The sequence below is a fragment of the Monodon monoceros genome, unplaced genomic scaffold (assembly GCF_005190385.1).
Source record: "Monodon monoceros isolate NGI ecotype Baffin Bay Population unplaced genomic scaffold, NGI_Narwhal_1 Super_Scaffold_13, whole genome shotgun sequence".
Classification (NCBI taxonomy): Eukaryota; Metazoa; Chordata; class Mammalia; order Artiodactyla; family Monodontidae; genus Monodon; species Monodon monoceros.
The window spans coordinates 67,298,274-67,317,931 of record NW_021703769.1 but is presented as its reverse complement, the minus strand read 5'-3'; the positions used below and the strand labels follow the sequence as shown (position 1 = coordinate 67,317,931).

At 45.1% G+C, this 19,658-nt stretch overlaps 1 protein-coding gene across 7 annotated transcripts in view; it reads left to right on the top strand.

The window, feature by feature from the left end:
• Nucleotides 1-19,658, top strand: part of ARHGAP17 (Rho GTPase activating protein 17) — an 89,137-nt gene that overhangs the window by 62,340 nt on the left and 7,139 nt on the right. For 6 of the 7 annotated variants that reach the window (XR_003793121.1, XM_029220431.1, XM_029220430.1 and 3 more), the window contains exons 13-19: nucleotides 1,520-1,600; nucleotides 3,410-3,523; nucleotides 5,988-6,079; nucleotides 7,208-7,367; nucleotides 9,057-9,290; nucleotides 11,672-11,835; nucleotides 18,315-18,920. Coding sequence is in view for 6 of the 7 variants with exons in the window: in XM_029220431.1 (XP_029076264.1) it covers nucleotides 1,520-1,600; nucleotides 3,410-3,523; nucleotides 5,988-6,079; nucleotides 7,208-7,367; nucleotides 9,057-9,290; nucleotides 11,672-11,835; nucleotides 18,315-18,920 (1,451 nt within the window). In the remaining variant the exon portion in view is untranslated. The remainder of the gene's footprint in view (nucleotides 1-1,519; nucleotides 1,601-3,409; nucleotides 3,524-5,987; nucleotides 6,080-7,207; nucleotides 7,368-9,056; nucleotides 9,291-11,671; nucleotides 11,836-18,314; nucleotides 18,921-19,658) is intronic. The other variant, XM_029220436.1, reaches the window with a different exon arrangement.

Genomic DNA, 19,658 nt, shown 5'->3' with positions numbered 1-19,658 from the left:
TGGAATTCAGACCCAGAACTCTCTGCCCCAAAGCTGGAGTTCCTGTTGTTTATCCCTTCCCCTCCATTCCCAGCTTCCGTCTGCCCGGAAGTAGTTGGTTTAGGCAAGGCAGTCTTGTTGCAAAAGTTCTAGAGGTTTCTCTCCCGCCGACCAGCCCACCTCCTTGTCAACTTGTCCCTCCCGGTTCTCACTCAGAGGTGCCTAATTCCTCACCTGTAAGGGAAGAGGAACACATCTCCCCTGCCCTTCCACTCCAACCCCCGTCTTCAGATGCAGTCACCCGTTCCCGTCAAACAAGCTTTGTGCTCCGACGAGCTTTATGTCGTCATTTGAACCAGGCATCTGAGCTTTTCTCCATAGCTGTGGAGTGAGAGACTTTGTCCCTGGTAGGTGGTGAGGATTTTAATGTCAGAGTAAGTCCTTGGTCTGGTTGTGTCCTTGGAACCCAGCCCAGGGCGCAGCCTGCCGTGAGTGCCCGTGTTTGTGGGGCTGAAGGAATGGAACCTGCCCTCAGTGTCAGGTCGGGGTTCTAGGGTCTCGTATTGGGTGGGCTCCTTCGCTTCTCCTAGGCCTTGACTCTTCTCTCTGTTCTGAGACTCCCAAACTCATCCTGTGAGGAAATAAGCTGTAAAGGAAGGTATCTGTCCACCGGTGTGTCGCTTCTACACTTGAGAACTGTCATCCCCTCCCAGTGACACGTCAACTAGCTTCTAAAGTATAATCATGTTTAACCCCTACCCGAAGCTCTGCAGGCTGGTTCAGTTGTGGAGGAGGTTTTAAGTCCAAAGGCATGTCGTGTGGGCAACTTCGAACGCTGTGCTGCTGGTGGGCAGAGTTGACTCTGCTTTGCAGGCTCTTTGGGGCTGTGAAAGCTTGCTTGCACGTCGCAACTCTACAGCAGAAGACCTCCAGCAGTTGCTTCACAACAGAAAGGGCTTCTTGGCCTGGAGCCTTTGAGCAGTACTGAGAGCAGGGAGAGACCCAGGGGTCTGGGTGCTGGGAGCATCTGGCTCCCCAAGGCTGTACGTGAATATACACATTTTCTAGACAGAATTTTCAGAATGTCTCCTGTGTGCCATGCATTGGTCGAGGGGGTCCCTCCTTGTTCTGCCTCTGAAGCCTCACGGTCACTTGGCAGAATTAACATTCTTATCCCCAGTTTGGCACATCAGGAGACTGAGTCTTAGCAAGGCTGACTAACTGCTCAGAGTATGTTAGTTAGTATTTGACTCCAAATTTCTTTCCCAAAAACTGGGCTTTTAAAAATTTATTTTTTTTAAAAATTTTGGCTGCACCATGCAGCTTATGGGATCTCAGTTCCCTGACCAAGGCTTAAACTCGGGCCATGGCAGTGAAAGTGCCAAACCTGATCCACTAGACCACCAGGGAACTCCCGCTGTGCTGTTTTCCAGCTGTGCTTTCTCTGTCAGTAGAGGCATCGCTGTTAATATAGCAGATGAACACAGGTATTCCTAAAATGAGTATTAATAAATGGTTATGAATAATTTTTTTTTCTCAGTGTACAAGATCAAGACAAAAAACTTCAGGATTTATGGAGAACATGTCAGAAGTTGCCACCACAAAATTTTGTTAACTTTAGGTATGTATGATTGGCATTCTGCAAATTAAGCCACCAAGCTACAGTGAAGAATGGTTTAATCCACAGCAGAGAGGCCATTTAATTCAAGCATGTTTGGCACATCAAAAAGATCCTCTGGAGAGTAACTCGGGTTTGCTGGGAATGGGTTTGGATGTATATCACTGTGATGTATCTGAAGCACATGGATTGTGTCTGGCATTAATAGGTAAGTTGCCTGATCATTTTATCGTTGCAGCTACTGGGGAAAAAAATTCTTGTGGAAAGGTTGACTGACAGTATGTTGGAGTCTAAATTGTCCAGTATCTGCAAGGCAAAAATTAAACAATAGCTGTACTTTCTGTAATGTCTTTCATAAACGCTACATAATTTATTTTAAGCAGAGCACAAATCATCCTACTAAATAAAATTTCAAGAAATGCAGATCCTGTATTAGTTTATGGAATGACTATGTTTTCAGGAAATTTTACCGTGGAATAACTTTCTAGGATTTAACCTCTACTTTCCCTTTGACTTAAAATATAACTTTGAAGAAGCATAGAGAGAAGGGTAAAAGGTAGCCCCAGGTAACAAAGTCATTTAAAACCAAAGAAAGTGTTGTGAGAGGATTTGGTCCAAAATGACAAGTACTTGACTGGTGAAATTTCTGGTATGCCACTTGACCGTTAATTTCAGTCTTAGGTCCTGTCACCAAGCTAAGCTAAACATTCTCTTTTAACATCTTAACTCTCAATTTTGCCTTATGAGTGCATTGATATATATAATATTCCTTATTTGATTCATTTAACACATCCAGCTTGGAATTGCAGATACTCTTAGCCTATTTAGTGTCTTATGGTGGAGACTGAATTACAGTTCTTTTACTCTGGGATTTAGCCTTTTCTTTTGTTTAATTTACTCATTAAAATGTTTACTAATTGTTTTTTGAATAGGGAGGACATTCCCATGGCTCAAAGTTCAAAGATGTACATTGGAAAAAATCTCTCTCCTCTTCCTCTCTCCCAGCCACCCTACTTCCTCTCCTGAGACACAACCTATGTTTTCAGTTTCTTATATATCCTTTCAGCAAGAGATGATACATATAGAATCAAATATATATATACATATACATATGTACAAACATTTCTTTCTCTCACAGCTTTCACTTTTTTAAAAAACCAAATGGCAATGTATATTATATACATCATTCTCCTCCTTGCTTTCTTTGCTTAATATACATGCTGTAGGTTTGTCCATACCAGTGCTTCTTACTTTTTTATGACTGCATAGTACTCCACTGTGTAGCTGTGTTGTAATTTATTTAATCAGCCCCCTGTTGGTAGATAGTTGGGTTGTCCTTAATTTTTTGCTTTTATAGTGCTGTTCTTGTACATAAGAGAGTATATCTATATGATAGATTGGATATCTTCATAATTACAGCCTAAAGCATTTTCAAATACAGTTTCTTTTAAGCAATATGACTATACTTGTATTTTTTTATTATGTTTGTATTAAAAACATTGATCCCATTGTTAATCATAGTATAATCCATTTCGGGGTAGATAGGGCATAAAGGAGAAACGGATTAGAAATACACAGCATATAGAGATCGAATCTTTGAGGTTTACGTTTGATCTCTTTTCACCTTTCAAGCCCTAAACTATCTGTTCCATGAAACAAAGAACACACCCTGAGCCCGATTTGGATTTAGTCATTTAACACCCTGCAGTTAGCACCTGAGCAGTCTGGGGCTGAGCGCCCCCCAGGCAGGGAGATACTATTCCTCCAAATATTTCAGAGTAGATGCTCTCCCCCTTCTCTTTTGTTCCATAGGTATTTAATCAAGTTCCTTGCAAAGCTTGCTCAGACCAGTGACATTAATAAAATGACTCCCAGCAACATTGCAATCGTGTTAGGCCCTAACTTGTTATGGGCCAAAAATGAAGGGTGAGTAATCATTTCCCATATCCTATTATTTTAACTTCTTTCCGCCTGATGGAAACAATAGAAATGTAACTCACTTCTGAAGTTGATCTTTCCCTTTAGCTAACTTTCTCGGAGCACTGCTGTGAGCTGGGTCCTGTCCCAGACGCTGGTCACACAAAGGTGTAGGAAACCTTGTCCCAGTCCTCAAGGGGCCCCAGTCCTGGGCAGCCAGGCAGGTGGACGGCTATAGTGCAGTGATAAGCTCCGCATACACGTCTATGTATCACAGACGTTATAAAGGAGGAACACAGCTCAGGTTGAGAAGTTCAGGAGGCGATGGCACTTGAAGGGCTGATGGATGAATGGTTTCCCACGCGTGGGACCTGAATGAGCCCCGCACAGCGGGTGTGAAAGGGCCTGGTGTCTATATTGGCGGAGGGTGGGGGGGAGCGTAATCACGTGGTCTCATGTAACTTGAGCACAGGGGCCATGAGGCTGTGGCTGAGGTTTATGGAGCTGGACCCTGGTTAGGAAGGGCCTCACGTATCTTGCTGAGATGTTAGGAACTTATTTTACGGGTCACGGGGGGGAAGGGAGCATCAGAATTTCTCAGCAGAATGACTTGATCAAATTGCATTTAGAAAGATAATTTGTTGGCATTGAGAGCTGTAGATTGACTGGAGGAGAGGCATCAGGGAGGTCAGCTAGGAAGCGTCTGGGAAATCACTCACGTTGTTGTCTGCTCTGTCTGGTGGCATTATGATGATCCATTTAATCCTCACAAGTTATCTTTTGGAGTTGGTGCTTTTGTCCTCACTTTTGCAGGTGAGGATTCTGAGGCTTAGAGAGGACGAATAATTTGCTTAAGGTTGCACAGCAGGGAAATGGTGGGGCCCACAGGGTCTGTCCTTAAGCTTCACCACCCTTCCCTGCCCCCCCGTCACTGCTGTTCAGCTTTGTAAAATCATGAGCGGTTCAGATTTCCATCAGAAAATGCAGGGACTTTCTGAATCAAAATCTTTCTATCTTTGACTCATTCATTCCCTCATGTATGCTCACTCTTGTTTCAGAAAGTATTTATAAGATTCTTTGCAAAGATTCAATGTCATAAAGCAAATGAAAGATAAGTGGATATAAAAGCTAACTACATAGTACGTCACATCTTATAGCAAATAAATTCCAGGAAGACCAAAGAGGTAAATATAAAGAGTGATGTCATAAATATGGCAGGTTAAAAAATAAATAAATATAAACACGGCAGGTAAATATTTATTAGCTTTTGGGATATAAACGAATTTTATAAACAAAATCAGTTCTGAAAACAAATAGATTTAGCTCTATAACAGCTAGAAACTTCTGTAAGTCAGAAAGCTCCTTAAATAAATGGCAATTCACAAACTAGGAGTTCCTCAGAAAATATCCAGATATATAAAAAGGTCTTGAAATCAATAGACAAACAGTACCTCCTCAAAAAGAAAAGTTTGCAAAGAACACGAGTGGACCGTTCCTCCCCAGTTCTAAGGTTCTAAGGTACGGGAGGGATCAGAATCCAGATGGCCAGAGGGAAGTGTGAACAGGTGAGGAGGGTAATTTACAGGCAAAGCTTGCATTTTAAGCTGGAATTTAAAAGGAGCTAGAACTTTCACCTGGTTGGAAATTGGGGTGAAAATGTTCTCCCCAATGGAAAGAGAGGTCAGAGTGATAAAATGAGGAGGGGAGATAGGTTTGGGGCAGTCAGGTGTGGGATCCAGCCTATCAGGGATTCAGTGTCTTCACTTATAAGGCCTCAGAACAGCCGCCATATTGTAAAAATTAAATGCAGGGAGGAATCCGAGGCTCTGAATGTGGTAGGTGCTCAGTAAATGTCAGGCCCTTGCAGCTTGTCTGCTTTCCCGTGTTCTGACTCTGAACTGGATATGAGCCCCTCAACAGCAGGAACGATTCTTCTTTGTTTTCTTCCTTGTGGGCCCTGGGTATTCGGACACAGTCTGCTTCTGGACATGCATCTTGGGACCAGTCCACATACGTGCGTGACAGCCTTAATAATATGTGTAAATGCGGGGGCCCCTGATGATGAGAGGCACCCTGAAACACTGCATACGCTTGGCTGCATTCTAGGCAGAATGGGTTTGTGGTAATCTGGAGACTTAGAAGATGACTCCCAGGGGAAGGACTGTGCCAGTGGGTGAATGCAGCCCTGTCCCCAAACAACTGAAAACCAGCATTTTGACACACTGTTGGTCACTGACTTACACCTAGTTGTTATCACAACACAGACTAAGAAGTGACAGCCGAGTCAGGGCAATTTTTCTTCCTGGGTGATCACTGCCACACCCCTAGGCCAGGGCCTTGTGCATTTAATTTTTGCATTCGTACTTAAATGTTTTATCCTTTTGATACAAAAAATTGAATTGCCCTGACCCAACCTGCAGAAATCAGAGGCTGCCTAGGGGAGGTGTTTTAACTTTGTGAACTTCCTTTGCAGAACGCTAGCCGAAATGGCAGCGGCCACATCCGTCCACGTGGTTGCTGTCATTGAACCCATCATTCAGCATGCCAACTGGTTCTTCCCCGAAGGTAACTGCCACTCCGAGTTCACTGACTCCAAAAGCACAATAATATACAACAATAGTATAAAAAATCTTTTTGAAGAAGCAGATACTTCAGTAATCCCTTCATGATTACATAATTGGCTTCACTTTTTCACGTTTCTTTTTAGACTATTTGCATTCATATTTTGACAAAGCAGTAACCACATTATTGTGTATTTCACTTTGTTTCACTTAACATGGAGTCATTCATTCAGCCAGTGTATACTGAACACTCCCTAGGCGCATATGTTTGCTGGTAAGAAGACATGCTGTCTTCCCTGGAGGAACTTGGTCACTGGAGAAGGAGGCTTCATCATCAGAGAAATTGTAACACATGGCACATTAGAAGGAAGATGGATGGGGAATGAGTTGACAACTCATGCTGGGCACAAAGTGCCGGGGATTGCTTTATAGAAGAGGTGACACTGAATATGCAGGGATCCTCAGAGCTTCCGCGGCTCCCTTTGCGGGTACTGGTTGGGCAAGTGCTGGGAGTCCGGACCTCCCACCCCAGCTTCGCCCAGAGCAGCCCTGCTGTCATCCTCTGGCGTGTAAGCTCCATGAGGCCAGGGCACGCTCATCTTTTCTTTACCACTGACTTCCACCGTCGAGAATCACGCCCCACTCATGTAAGGTTGTGCAGTAAATGTGTGATGGATGAATGAATACTGTCATTCTGTCCAAGATTTCCTTTGAGAAAACGAGTCTTCAAAATCTGCTATAGGCAGTATGGAATTGATGTTGCCTTTTATTTCTATTTAATATCAAGCTGTAAATATCTTATTTTTTATGATTCAGATGAGTATAACCCATGCTCACATTCCTCTTCTGTATTCCATGATTTTTTTTTTTTAACAGAAAGGAAAGCAGCGGAGTTGTGTGACTTGGATTCTGAGTCATACCCCCTCCCCTATTTCTGGTTTTCTTATTTTACCCGCCACCCTGGTTTGGTAAACTGTCCTTTAAGAAGGTGAGAGTGCCCGGGGCTTCCACCTGTGAAATAGTGAGGGCTTGTGGATGGAAGAATGAGGCTCCTATTCCAGTGGGGTGTTCTCAAGCTCCCTCAACCCCTGTGCCCTGTGTCTCATATACACTTGTTTCTTTCTTCTGGCAGAGGTGGAATTTAATGTATCAGAAGCATTCGTACCTCTCACCACCCCAAATTCCAATCACTCATCCCACACTGGAAATGACCCTGTCGACTCGGGGACCCTGGAGAGGAAGCGGCCTGCCAGCATGGCGGTGATGGAGGGGGACCTGGTGAAGAAGGAGAGGTGTGTGCAGAGCTATTGACTTTCACACCAGCGGTCGATGGCTCGGAGAGGAGTCGGTGGGCCCACCGTCCCTGGTCCTGCCTCAGTGGGCTTGCCATTGGGGAGTGGCCTGCACCCAGGCCTGTTAGAGTCCAGCTAGTTTCAGGAATTCTGCTTTAGTCCATTCCAAACATTAATCTGACCCCAAAGTAGGTGTGTAGCTTGTCAGTTAACAATCATACCTGACGCATTCGAGCTTTACTTGGTGGTCTCTGATAAGCCCTACACAGTAGCATCACACACATGTTACAAATTCACCTAAATGTACTTGGTTGGGGAAAAAGAAAGAAAAAGAAAAAAAAATGTTAGGTGTCGTGGACGTCTGTCCAGGAGTGAATGTGAGAACAACCCACCTCTCACAGTGACATGTGCGAGTTGGTGTCTGAAGACATATATTCTTTGTATAACCTGGCCCCTCATTGGAAGCCAACCATAGAAACCTCAGTGTTTGCCAATTCTGGAATCAAAAATAAAGCCTGTGTTGGACTAGTGAGAAACAGTACTAGTCTCTGTTGCTAGGCTCCTTGGGTGATTTGTGGGGTTTTCAAAGGTTGTTAAGGCTATTTGGGATTTTTGCCTTCAGATGCCAATCTATCCGACATGTGTGCGGAAGTGCCACTGTGTTCACCAATAATGCTGAATTAGAAGTCCTGTGCTTTTCTCGCATACATGCAATAATGTTACTGAAAGTAGTTTTACATTAAAACTAAACAGCAAGCTCTTATTCTAATTGCCCAGACTTATAGTGTGGTCTGTTTTCTGTTTTGCCTTTTTTTTTTTTTTTTTTTTTAAGCCCATAGAAAAGGAAAAAGCTTTACTTTTCTATTCTGTCACTTCTCTGAACCCACATTCCCACGTTCAGAAGTGCTTCCTGATGACAAACTCTGTCCTCCACAGAATTAGCCTTTATGTATTTTAAGTTACAAAATGGAATGTTGTGGGTCTAGTTAGCACACAATAAATAGTTCTTAGCCATCTTCCTGGATGGATTCCCCCGCCAACTGACCCAGTAGCCACAAGCTCAGGGAGCCATGTGTCTTTTTATTTTTTGAACTGGAAAGAAGTGTTAAAGTTCATACACCAGTGGGCTTCAGTGAAAAGTGAATATCCCTTCTAACCTGTCCTCCAACCACCATCCCCTTCCCAAAAGCAGCTATTTTTCCAATCCTACACATCCTTTCAGATACATTCTTTGCATACGCATAGACCAGTGTTTGTACATCTCAGCCTAAGAGGCAGTGCGATGTGACAGCCTTACGTTGCCACTGGTGGCACTTCTGCACTCAGCTTCCACCTTGATGCCCAAACACAGAGGTTCGAGATAATCGCCTTGTACATCGTACTATGGAAATAAAAACACAAACATGATGTCACTTACTCAAGATGAAGCCTGCCCGTTTGCTTTCAGCTGCCCATACCCACTTTGAGAAAGGGCATCGATGGGTACCAGGTCCAAGTTTAAAGCCCACTTGAGTTGCTTGCCTGGGTAACAGGAGTGACCGTTAATCTCGTCCTTGCCGCTTCATTGCATGCTGGGCAACTTGGGTGGCTGTCCCTGCGTGTGGGGTTTTACACCCGAGGACCAATGGGCTTCTGTGTCAGTAGTCGGCTCGCATGGTGTGTTGTTGACTGTTTCTTCTCTCTGTGTAGCTTTGGTGTGAAGCTTATGGACTTCCAGGCTCACCGGCGGGGTGGCACCCTAAATAGAAAGCACATATCCCCTGCTTTCCAGCCGCCACTCCCGCCCACAGATGGCAGCACCTTGGCTCCAGCGGGCCCAGAGACCCCTCCCCAGAGCTCTAGGGCCGAAAGCAGCACAGGGGGTGGGGCTGTCCCCTCCTCCGCGGGCATACTGGAGCAGGGGCCCAGCCCGGGCGACAGCAGGTAAGGAGGCCAGCATCTGCTGGCAGTGGGTGCCAGACACCCCAGCCTTCTTGCAGGCGCTGGCCTGTGGGCATGGCCTCCATGCCCCAAGGATCACTAGGCATGGCGTGAACCAGCTTTGCCTTCACTCCTCCGGTTGGCAAAGGATGGGAAAAAAGACTGCAAATTGCTTGCTTCCTTTCCTGTTTTCAAAAGAAAGCAACATTTGTTTGCATTCTTTACCATACTGCTTTGGGGCTGGGAGCCAGAAGCCGATAAGTGTCTAGCAGTCTTATAAGCCTCTCTTACCTGTTTGATGTGTACTCGTTGTTCGTGTACCGTTTGCTTGTTGTCATTCAGTATGCTAACTAGTAAACATTTGAATGCAACAAGTTAGTGAAGTTATTATATTCCTGGCATTCACTCACTCACCCATTCATTCATCTGTCCATCCATTTATCCATCATTCATCCATCCATCCATCCATCCATCCATCCATCCATCCAATCAGATTTACTGAATAACTGAGTACTGAATAATATGTGCTGTCTCTGCTATACTGAGCATCCCCCCAACCCCCTGGCTTTCAGTCCTGTAGGGCAGGTGATACATGAGTACAAGGTAGAAAATATGATGATAGGTTTTCTTAAAAAGCTCTTTTGTTGCTTCACCTTTTGGTTAACCACCTGGAGTGGACTAAGAATATATAGCAACTTTAAGGAAAAATACCTTTGAAGTCGAGACCTTTATTTGCACAAATTCAGTTCTCCACTCTGACCCAGGCAGATGACCACCAGAGGCCACTTCAGGTGGTATCTCGGGTCGTACAGAACTGGCAGCTGCTATAAAAGATGAGCCCCTCTAGTACGTGCTAACATTTTTATTGCATTTGGCCCACCTTGGCCACCTATAAAGCACTAAATGATTTCATATAAAGTAAAATAAATGATAAAACAAGGATGGCCTGTTAATCGTGTGCTTGTTTTCCGCCCAGAGGTGACTTTGCCTTGGGAGAACTCCCTCACCTCTTCTTTGGGTGGAGAGAGAGTGCCTCGTGCTGTGTGAAGCCAGCTGCTTAGGAGATTGGAATCTCGTTAAATCCTTACAGCTGAGGACTTCGTGCATTCCTGAATACCTTTCTACCCGCATAATTTGAGGAAATTCACTTTTTTGGTTAAAAATATCTAAGGCTTCAAACTCCCTAGTGCTTCACGTGCACGTCGTAAGCTCCACGTTGGTCTTTCCGTAACTGCTACCACACATGTATTCGTTTGGGCTTAAATCTTTTTCTCGGAGAAAAAAAAGTCTTAGCAAACTCTTACACATTTTCATTTACCTGTAGCATTCAATTTGTTTAATCAAGGCTAAATATATTATTTAAGATAATAATTAGTCTTCACTGCAGAAGGACAAATAGAACGTCGGTTATCAATTTGCTCTTTGTTTCTTTTGCTCTGTAGATATTTTTGTGTACATCTCACTAATGCCATTTACTCTTTGGTGACTTTGACAAATTGTAGCTATAAAGTTCAGTATAAAAAGTTCTGAGCCAGGGCTTCCCTGGTGGCACAAGTGGTTGAGAATCTACCTGACAATGCAGGGACGTGGGTTCGGGCCCTGGTCTGGGAAGATCCCACATGCCGCGAAGCAACTAAGCCCGTGAGCCACAACTACTGAGCCTGCGTGTCTGGAGCTTGTGCTCCGCAACAAGAGAGGCCGCAACACTGAGAGGCCCGCGCACCGCGATGAAGAGTGGCCCCCACTTGCCGCAACTAGAGAAAGCCCTCGCACAGAAACGAAGACCCAACACAGCCAAAAATAAAATAAATAAATAAATAAATTTTTAAAAACTTAAAAAAAAAAAAGTTCTGAGCCAGGAATTAGGAAGCCTGAGCTCTGATCCCTACCCCAGTATTAACCAACTCTGGGCCCTGAGCAATCATTTAGCCTCTCAGAGTTTCTCTTTCCTGAAGTCCAAATTATTGATAATAATTGAGTGCTTTGTAATTTAGAGCAGTGTTAGTATTTTGCTATTGCATTTGCTTAGTTTTGTGCAATGTATATGGCAAAATCGCATTATTCTGAAGTCCAAAAACCCTTTCATGTGTTTAAATACTGCCCAAGTTGAGTGCAAGCACACTAGAACTTGAAATGGCCTCTATCATGATATTTAAGTGGCAAAGTAGTTGGAAGATAGTCTGATGCCATGAGTCTCATAAAATATGTGGTCCTGTGTGGCACCAAATATTAGCTTCACAGACCCAGTGTGAGCTGTTTAAACTTTCAGATCACCTCCTTGCCCGCTGCAGTGAAAACTCTAGCTGGAATTTGATATTTTACAGCATGTTTAGCTTTTATAGCTGGGAATGCCTGACATCTAACTTGGCTTCTGCTTCCCTTAGTCCTCCAAAGCCCAAGGATCCTGCGGCTGCACCTGCACCCGGGAGAAACAGCAGTCAGGCGGCCCCCGGCCAAAGCCAGGCCCAGGCCACTGCCGGCTCCCATCAGCTCTCTGTGGGCCCTACGCACAATTCCGCCGGCCCGAGCCCTCACACGGTGCGCCGAGGTAAGTCACCACCTTTACTCCGCACCCTTGGGGAGGGATGTGCAAACCTTCCTGGGTCGGTGCAGGGGTCAGGTTGAGAAGCTTGTTCCGATGGTTCCATGTCTGTTATAAAATGGCAAGCAGAAAAACCAGTCGTTAAGGAAAAGAATCATTAAAGGGAGATGGAAAAATGGAGAACAGAAAAGCAGACATTTAAGAATATGTTCAAGCTACAAAGCTTAACAAACAGTCATTTCTCCAGAAATGCCCCCCATTTTCCAGGAATCTGGCGCTCCAAGCCCTCGCTCTGTTTTGGAACTGCCACAGCCTGGCCTGTGTCCCAGCCAGGCTTCGTGAGTCTGGGAGCACTCATGCCCTCCGGATTGGGATCAGGGCCTTCTAGTTCCCTATTCACATGTAATCTGAACTGCTCCCACTTACGCCCTCGTGGTCCTCCACCTAGCAGCCAGGGAAATGGCTGTTTTTTCTTTCTTTCTTTCTTTCTTTTTTTTTGCGGTACGTGGGCCTCTCACTGCTGTGGCCTCTCCCGTTGCGTAGCACAGGCTCCGGACGCGCAGGCTCAGCGGCCATGGCTCACGGGCCCAGCCGCTCCGCAGCATGTGGGATCTTCCCGGACCGGGGCACGAACCCGTGTCCCCTGCATCGGCAGGCGGACTCTCAACCACTGCGCCACCAGGGAAGCCCTCTTTTTTTAATTGAATGAAGGATTCTTTAAATTCTGTATTGCTTTACAATTTTCAAAAGTTTCACACAAATGATTTCATATAATCCCATAATAACTCTCCTTTTTTTTTCCCTACTCCTATCTTGCACCTTCCCCCTTCCCTCTCCCCACTGGTACATTCCCTATATCTGTGAGTCCACTTCTTTTCTGTTTTACTCACTAGTTTGTTGTATTTTTTAGATTCCACACATAAATGACATCCCATAGGATTTGTCTTTCTGTCTGACTTATTTCACTCAGCATAATGCCCTCCAGCAGGGGGTGGCTTTAAAACACAAAGCAGAGCGTGTCATCCTGGCTGAAGCTCTCCAGTGCCTTCCATGCAGACCTCCCACCATGCACCCTGCGTGGCCTGGCCACGTGGTCTGGCCGGGCCGCCTGTGAGCCCAGCTCTTCCCCTGCCCCCTCACTCACTTCAGCCTCGCTGGTCTGCACTCTGCCCCTCAGTGCACTAACCTTATTCCCTCTTTAGAGCTTCCACACGTGTTCTCTTACAGAACGTTCTGTCCCACGTCTTCACATGGTTTCTTCTTTTTTATTTTATCGGGGTAAGAGCACAACATGAGATCTACCCTCTTAAATATTTGTGTACAGTATCCAGTACCGTACTCTTAAGTGTACACTACAGTATTGTACTGCAGGCCAACGATGTAAAGCTGCCTGACATAATTGAAACCTTATGCCTATTGAATACCAGCTCTCCGTCACTCCCCACCTCTCCTGTATACCCCCAGCCCCTGGCAGCTCCCATTCCACTCTCTGATTCTAAGAGTGTGACTATTTTAGATGCTTCATGTAAGTGGAATCGTGCAGTATTTGTCCTTCTGTGACTGGCTTATTTCACATGTCTTTAAGGTTTGTCCATGTTGTTATATATATGACAGAATTTCCTTCCTTTTTAAGGCTAAATAATATTCCATTTTATATATACACCACATTTTTTTAATCCAGTCATCTGTCAATGGGCATATAGGTTGTTTCCATGTCTTGGCTATTGTGAATAATGATGCTTCAGTGACCATGGATGTGCAAATAATCTCTTCAGGATCCTGATTTCAGTTCTTTTGGATAAATACCCAGAAATGGGATTCCTGAATCAATATGGTAGTTCTATTTTTAATTTTTTTTAGGAGCCTCCATACTGTTTTCCATAATGGCTGTACCAATTTACATTCCCACAAATAGTGTATGGGAGTTCCAGTTTCTCCGTATTCTCACCAGCACTTGCTGTCTTTTTTTTTTATATTAGCCATTCTAGCAGATGTGAGGTAATATGTCGTTTTTGGGTTTGATTTGCATTTTCCTGATGGTTAGTGATGTTGAGCACCTTTTTATATGCCTGATGGCCATTTTTATGTCATCTTTAGAGAAATGTCTATTCAAGTCTTTAGTCCATTTTATTTTATTTATTTATTTATTTTTGGCTGTGTTGGGTCTTCGTTGCTGCACGCGGGCTTTCTCCAGTCGTGGTGAGCAGGGGCCACTCTTTGTTGTGGTGTGAGGCCTTCTCACTGCGGTGGCTTCTCTTGTTGTGGAGCACAGGCTCTAGGCACGCAGGCTTCAGTAGTTGTGGCACGTGTGCTCAGTAGTTGTGGCTCACGGGCTCTAGGGCACAGGCTCAGTAGTTGTGGCGCACGCACGTAGCTGTTACGTGGCATGTGGCATCTTCCTGGACCAGGGCTCGAACCCGTGTCCCCTGCATTGGCAGGTGGATTCTTAACCAGTGCACCACCAGGGAAGTCCTTTTAGGCCATTTTAAAATCAGGTTGTTCGTGAGACTTCCCTGGTGGTCCAGTGGCTAAAGACTCTGTGCTCCCAAAGCAGGGGGCCTGGGTTCAATCCCTGGTCAGGGAACTAGATCCCACATGCCACAACTAAGACTTTGCATGTCTCAACTAAAGATCCCGCATGCCACAACGAAGATCTCGCGTGCAGCAATGAAGATCCCTGTGTGCCGCAACTAAGATCCAGTGCAGCCAAATAAATAGATAATTTTTTTAATTTCTTTTTTTTTTAAGTCAGGTTATTCATTTCTTTGCTATTGAGCTATAGGAGTTCTTTATATATTTTGGAAATTAACACCTTGTCAGATACATGGTTTGAAAATATTTTCTCCCATTCTGTAGGTTGCCTTTTCATTCTGTCATTTCCTTTGTTGATTGTACCAAAGCTTATTAGTTTGATGTAATCCCACACATCTATTTTTGTTTTGTTGCCTGTGCTTTTGGGGTCATATCCATGAAATCACTGCCAACACAAATGTTATGAAGCTTTCCCCCTGTGTTTTCTTCAAGGAGTTTTACAGTTTCAGGTCCTATGTTTAATCCATTTTGAGTCGACTTTTGTGTATTGTGTAAGGTAAGGGTCCAGTTTCATTCTTTTGCATGTGGATATCCAGTTTTCCCAGCATCATTTGTTGAAGAAACTATCCTTTCCCCATTGTGTATTCTTGGTACCCTGTCGAAGATCAATTGACTGTATAGGCATGGATTTATTTCTGTTCACTCTATTCTGCTCCACACACGGTTCCTCCATCATTCAGGTCTCAGCTCAAAGAGTACTTCCCCGGTGAACCCTCCTTGACCACCCAGTCTGAACTGATGACCACCTGCCAACCCCACCACTCACATAAATTATTCTCTGTCACATCACTCTATTTCTCTCAGAGCCTTTTCCTCCATCTGAAATTTTTTAATTTGTTTTTTAGCGTATTGCCAGTCTCCCCTAGTAGCTCTTAAAGAGCTGGGATTTTACCCGTCTTATGCACTCCAGTATTCCTAGCCCTTGTCCTGTGCCTGTCACAGAGAGGGCACTCACATATGTGTGGTCTGAGAGCTCCAAGTGCCTCTTAGATCTAGAACAACTTGGGATGATTTAGCTGTCCCCCACCATCCGGGACATTTGGCAATGTCCGGAGACGTTTTTGGTTGTCACAGGCAGGGAGGGGAGTGGTATTGGCATCTAGCGGGTAGAGGCCCGGGATGCTGGTAAACATCCTACAATGTGCAGGACAGCCCCCAGCAACAAAGAACTATCTAGCCCAACATGTCAGTACTGCTGAGGTTGAGAAACTCTGGTCTAGAAAGGGACATGATTTACTGAAAATGCTTCTAAAGCCAGTTAAATTCCATGTGAACCATGGTGCCCTGTCTTAACTCCCAACGGTATTTATTGGAGGATGGATAATCTTCAATATGAAATGACATACATATTTTAAAATTTTTTGAATTTTATTTAATTCTAGACTTAAAGGAAAGTTGCAAAGATAGTATAGAGAATGCCCATATAGTCTTCGCTGAGCTTCTCTTAATTTTACTATCTCACAGAACAACTACTGAAATCAGGAAATTAACACTGATACAATATTATTAGCTAAACTTCAGGCTTTGACCAGATTTCTGAGTTTTTCCAGTAAAGTTTTCTTTCTGTCCCAGTATCAATCCAGAATCCCATGTTGCATTTTCTTTTAAGATGTACAGTACAATGTGATGACTTAATATATGTATACATTGTGAAATAATTACCACAGTCAAGTTAGGGGGTTAATATCCAACATATATAAGAAACTCATACAATTCAATAGCAAAAAAACAGATAACCCAATTGAAAAATGGGCAAAGGATATATTTCTGAGTCCGTATCACTTTAATATCTCCTCTGTAACCAGGACTGGGGAAATAGAATAAATAACAGTTTTGCTGTTGAAAAATCTTAAGAAGGCTTTCCTCTGAGCCACCACCACCTTCATCTGTATCCCAACTGGTGCTCAAGGGAAATTAGGTCTTTTCTACCTGGATTCCAGGTAGAGCCCCTGCTTTCAGGTTGAGGTTCCTTCGTAGCCCCATTCGGAGTCTTTCCTGCTTCCTTTTTCCTGCAATCATAGATCTCAGTTTGATCCTTTGTGTGCCATCCCCCACCCTGGCTCAGCCTCCCAGCACCTTCATGGTGGCCTTAGACAAGGCCTGCCTTGCTCCCAGCCTGGCCTCCACGATGGACGTGGCCAATGTGGGACTTGAGCCTTATCACGCTACTCTCATGCTTCCTCTTCTAATTCCCTCTGCTCCCTTAAATGTCAAGAATGATCTTTTATCCAATATGAATTTATAATTAATATTGCTTAGAACAGAGAGCTAGAAACTTTTCAAGTTGCTTATGATATCCAGAGTGTGGCTAATATTCCAGATTCCTTTGTCAGCTGGTTGGTTGTTTCTGTGGGAAAAGGTCTTCCCAGTTCTGGGATCAGAAGTTCTAGGCCAATAGAGTAGACTTTATACTCCTTTCATTCCTGAATCCTGGCCCCTATGAGCAGGAAGCCAGGCAGTGCACTAAGAAGGAAGAGGGAAAAAAGAGTCCAAGGAGTCCACAGGACATGGTGTGAGCCTCTGTTCTGCTCCGTACTGGCTGTGTGACCTTTTACAAACACTTGACCTCTCTGAGCCTTGGTTTTCTGCACCGTGAAATGGATATAACAATGCCTGTTTTGCGGTGTGCTTGTGAGACTTAAATGAGACAATCTATGTAAAGGGCCCAACTTGGTGCTGGTCACGTGTTAGGTGAGTGATACATGTTCATTTCTTCCCTTCGTTTCCCTCTCCCTTCCTTAGGCGATTAGTAAGATCTCAGCAGAACTTGAAATATGCTAAAGTCTCTCCTTTCCACCCAACCTCTCAGCCCAAAACCAGTCTCCAGACTTGTTTTTTCTACCTACCTTACCATCCTCAGTACCAAATTCCCATCCGCCAGTGGTGCTGATCTCAGCTGGTGTAGGGAGGAGACTGATGTGATTCAGCTCTCCTTAGAGCTGAATCTAAGGCGATCGTCCGGATCTGTACTTTTATCTAGAATATATCTATTAGCACAAGTGATTCTGGAATTCATAGAATTTCTGTTATTAAAGAAAAATCAAGTCCTCTAGGAGAAGATGGCTTAGAGCAAGGGGCCCATGGTCTGTACCGGCAGACCAGTCGTGCTTAGGGGTCCCCCACCCCACCACCGCTTAGCTGCTCTTGCTTCTCTGTGTCTCTTCTCATGAGAGAAGGTCGCTGTCAAGTAGGCTTTGAGCGGAGACTCCATGTAGGCGGGGTGGCCTCCATTAACTGAGTTTTCTAATTATTCAACTTTTAAAATGACAGGTCTGTAAAGACCTATATGTGTATAATGTACTTTTAAAAAATAACCTTTTGATTTTGGAATAATTTTAGATTTACGGGAAAGTTGCAAAGATAGTCTGGAGTTCTCGTATACCCCTGACCCACTTTCCTCTGTTAACCTCTTACATCACCACAGTACATTTATCACGGCTGAGAAACCAACGTTGGTACATTAGTACTAACCAAACTCATTTTGTTCAAATGTCACCGGTTTTTCCTCTAACAGCCGTCTTCCAACCCCTGCTGGCTCCCACCCAGAAGAGCACAGGGCATTTACTCATCACGTCTCCTTACTCTCCTCTGGCCTGTGACGGTTTCTCCATCTTCCCTTGTTTTCTCACGGCCTTGACAGTTCTAGGGAGTACTCGCATTTTAAAGACAGTCTCTCAATTTGCGTTTGTCAGAGGCTTTTTTTCATGGTTAGACTAAGACTGTGGGTTTGGGGGAGGAGGACCATGGTGGTGAGGTGCCATCAGCTGGTGTGGTATTGGGAGTGGGCGTGGGTGCTGATCTCAGCTGGCTTACACCAGCCTCGGTGCCCTGGCCTGGGGGGCGTTGGCCATCACCGTGCTGCTCTTCCTGAGAGGTGTTTTTCCTTCGTGCAGCTGTTAAAAAACCTGCTCCAGCACCCCCGAAACCTGGAAACCCGCCTCCTGGCCATCCCGGGGGCCAGAGTTCTCCAGGAGCATCTCAGCATCCACCCAGCCTGTCACCAAAGCCGTCCACCCGAAGCCCTTCTCCCCCAACTCAGCCGCCCGGCCAGGCCCCAGGCCAGCCCTGCGCCACCTCGCAGCTCTCCGCACCCCGGAGATACTCCAGCAGCCTGCCTCCGATCCAAGCCCCCAGCCACCCGCCGCCGCAGCCCCCCACGCAGGCCACACCGCCGCCAGCGCTCACCAAGTCAGGCAGCCAGGGCCCGCCGGCCCCCGGGGCCCTGCCCGGTGAGCCCGGACTCGAGCCGTCCTCCCACACCCCTCCCCAGACGCCGACGCCCCCCAGCACTCCGCCCCTAGGAAAACAGAACCCCGGCCAGGTGGTGAGTAACCCCGAGACCGCGCAGCCACACGCTGGAACCTTGCCGAGACCGAGACCAGTACCAAAGCCGAGGAACCGGCCCAGCGTGCCCCCACCCCCTCATCCTCCTGGCGCCCACCCCGCCGGGGATGGCAGCCTCAGCATCGCAGCTCCCACCTCCTCCAAAATAGTCACGGGTAAGTGGGAAGTGGGTTCAGACATTTCCCCCTGTCCACTCTACCTGGCTTTTTACTGCTCCCCCTCATTTAGGCTTTCGTTTATATCAGGGGTTGGCAAACTACCACGCAGGCCAGATCTGGCCCTCAGCTTGTTTTTATAAATAAAGTTTTATTGAAACACAACTACGCCCAGTTGTTGACATATTCTTTCTGGCTTTCGTGCTAAAACAGCAGAGTTGTGTAGTCCTTTCAGAGGTCATATACTTCCAGAGCCTTCAAAGTTACTACCTCGCCCTTGAAGTTTGCCAACCCCTGATGTATAGGTTCACTATGTGTTTAAGAGCCATCTACATTTACATTTTTCTAGGTATAATGACCTAGTAATCCAGGTGGAAGGTATTGTACAACTTGAGCATGACATCCATTTCTTAGTGAATCCCTCATTAAAATGAGTAAAAATATTCATAGAAAGTGAAGCATTTCAGGTATAATCTTAAAAAACGTGATTTGTGCCAAATTGGATGCTCTGGGAAGGGAGATTTGGGACACGATCATATGAGAGTGCCAGCCTCTAGTGGCAAAGGACAGAAGAATCAATATTTCCTCATAATTCCATGGAAATCTGTTTTGGGTATTGGTGATTGTACAGATTTTACCTACCTAATGGGGTATTTTTTTTTTTATAGACAGTCTAGAACATGACCATTTTCTTTAATTATGATTCTTTTAAAAATTTCTGTCCCAAGTGCTCTAATT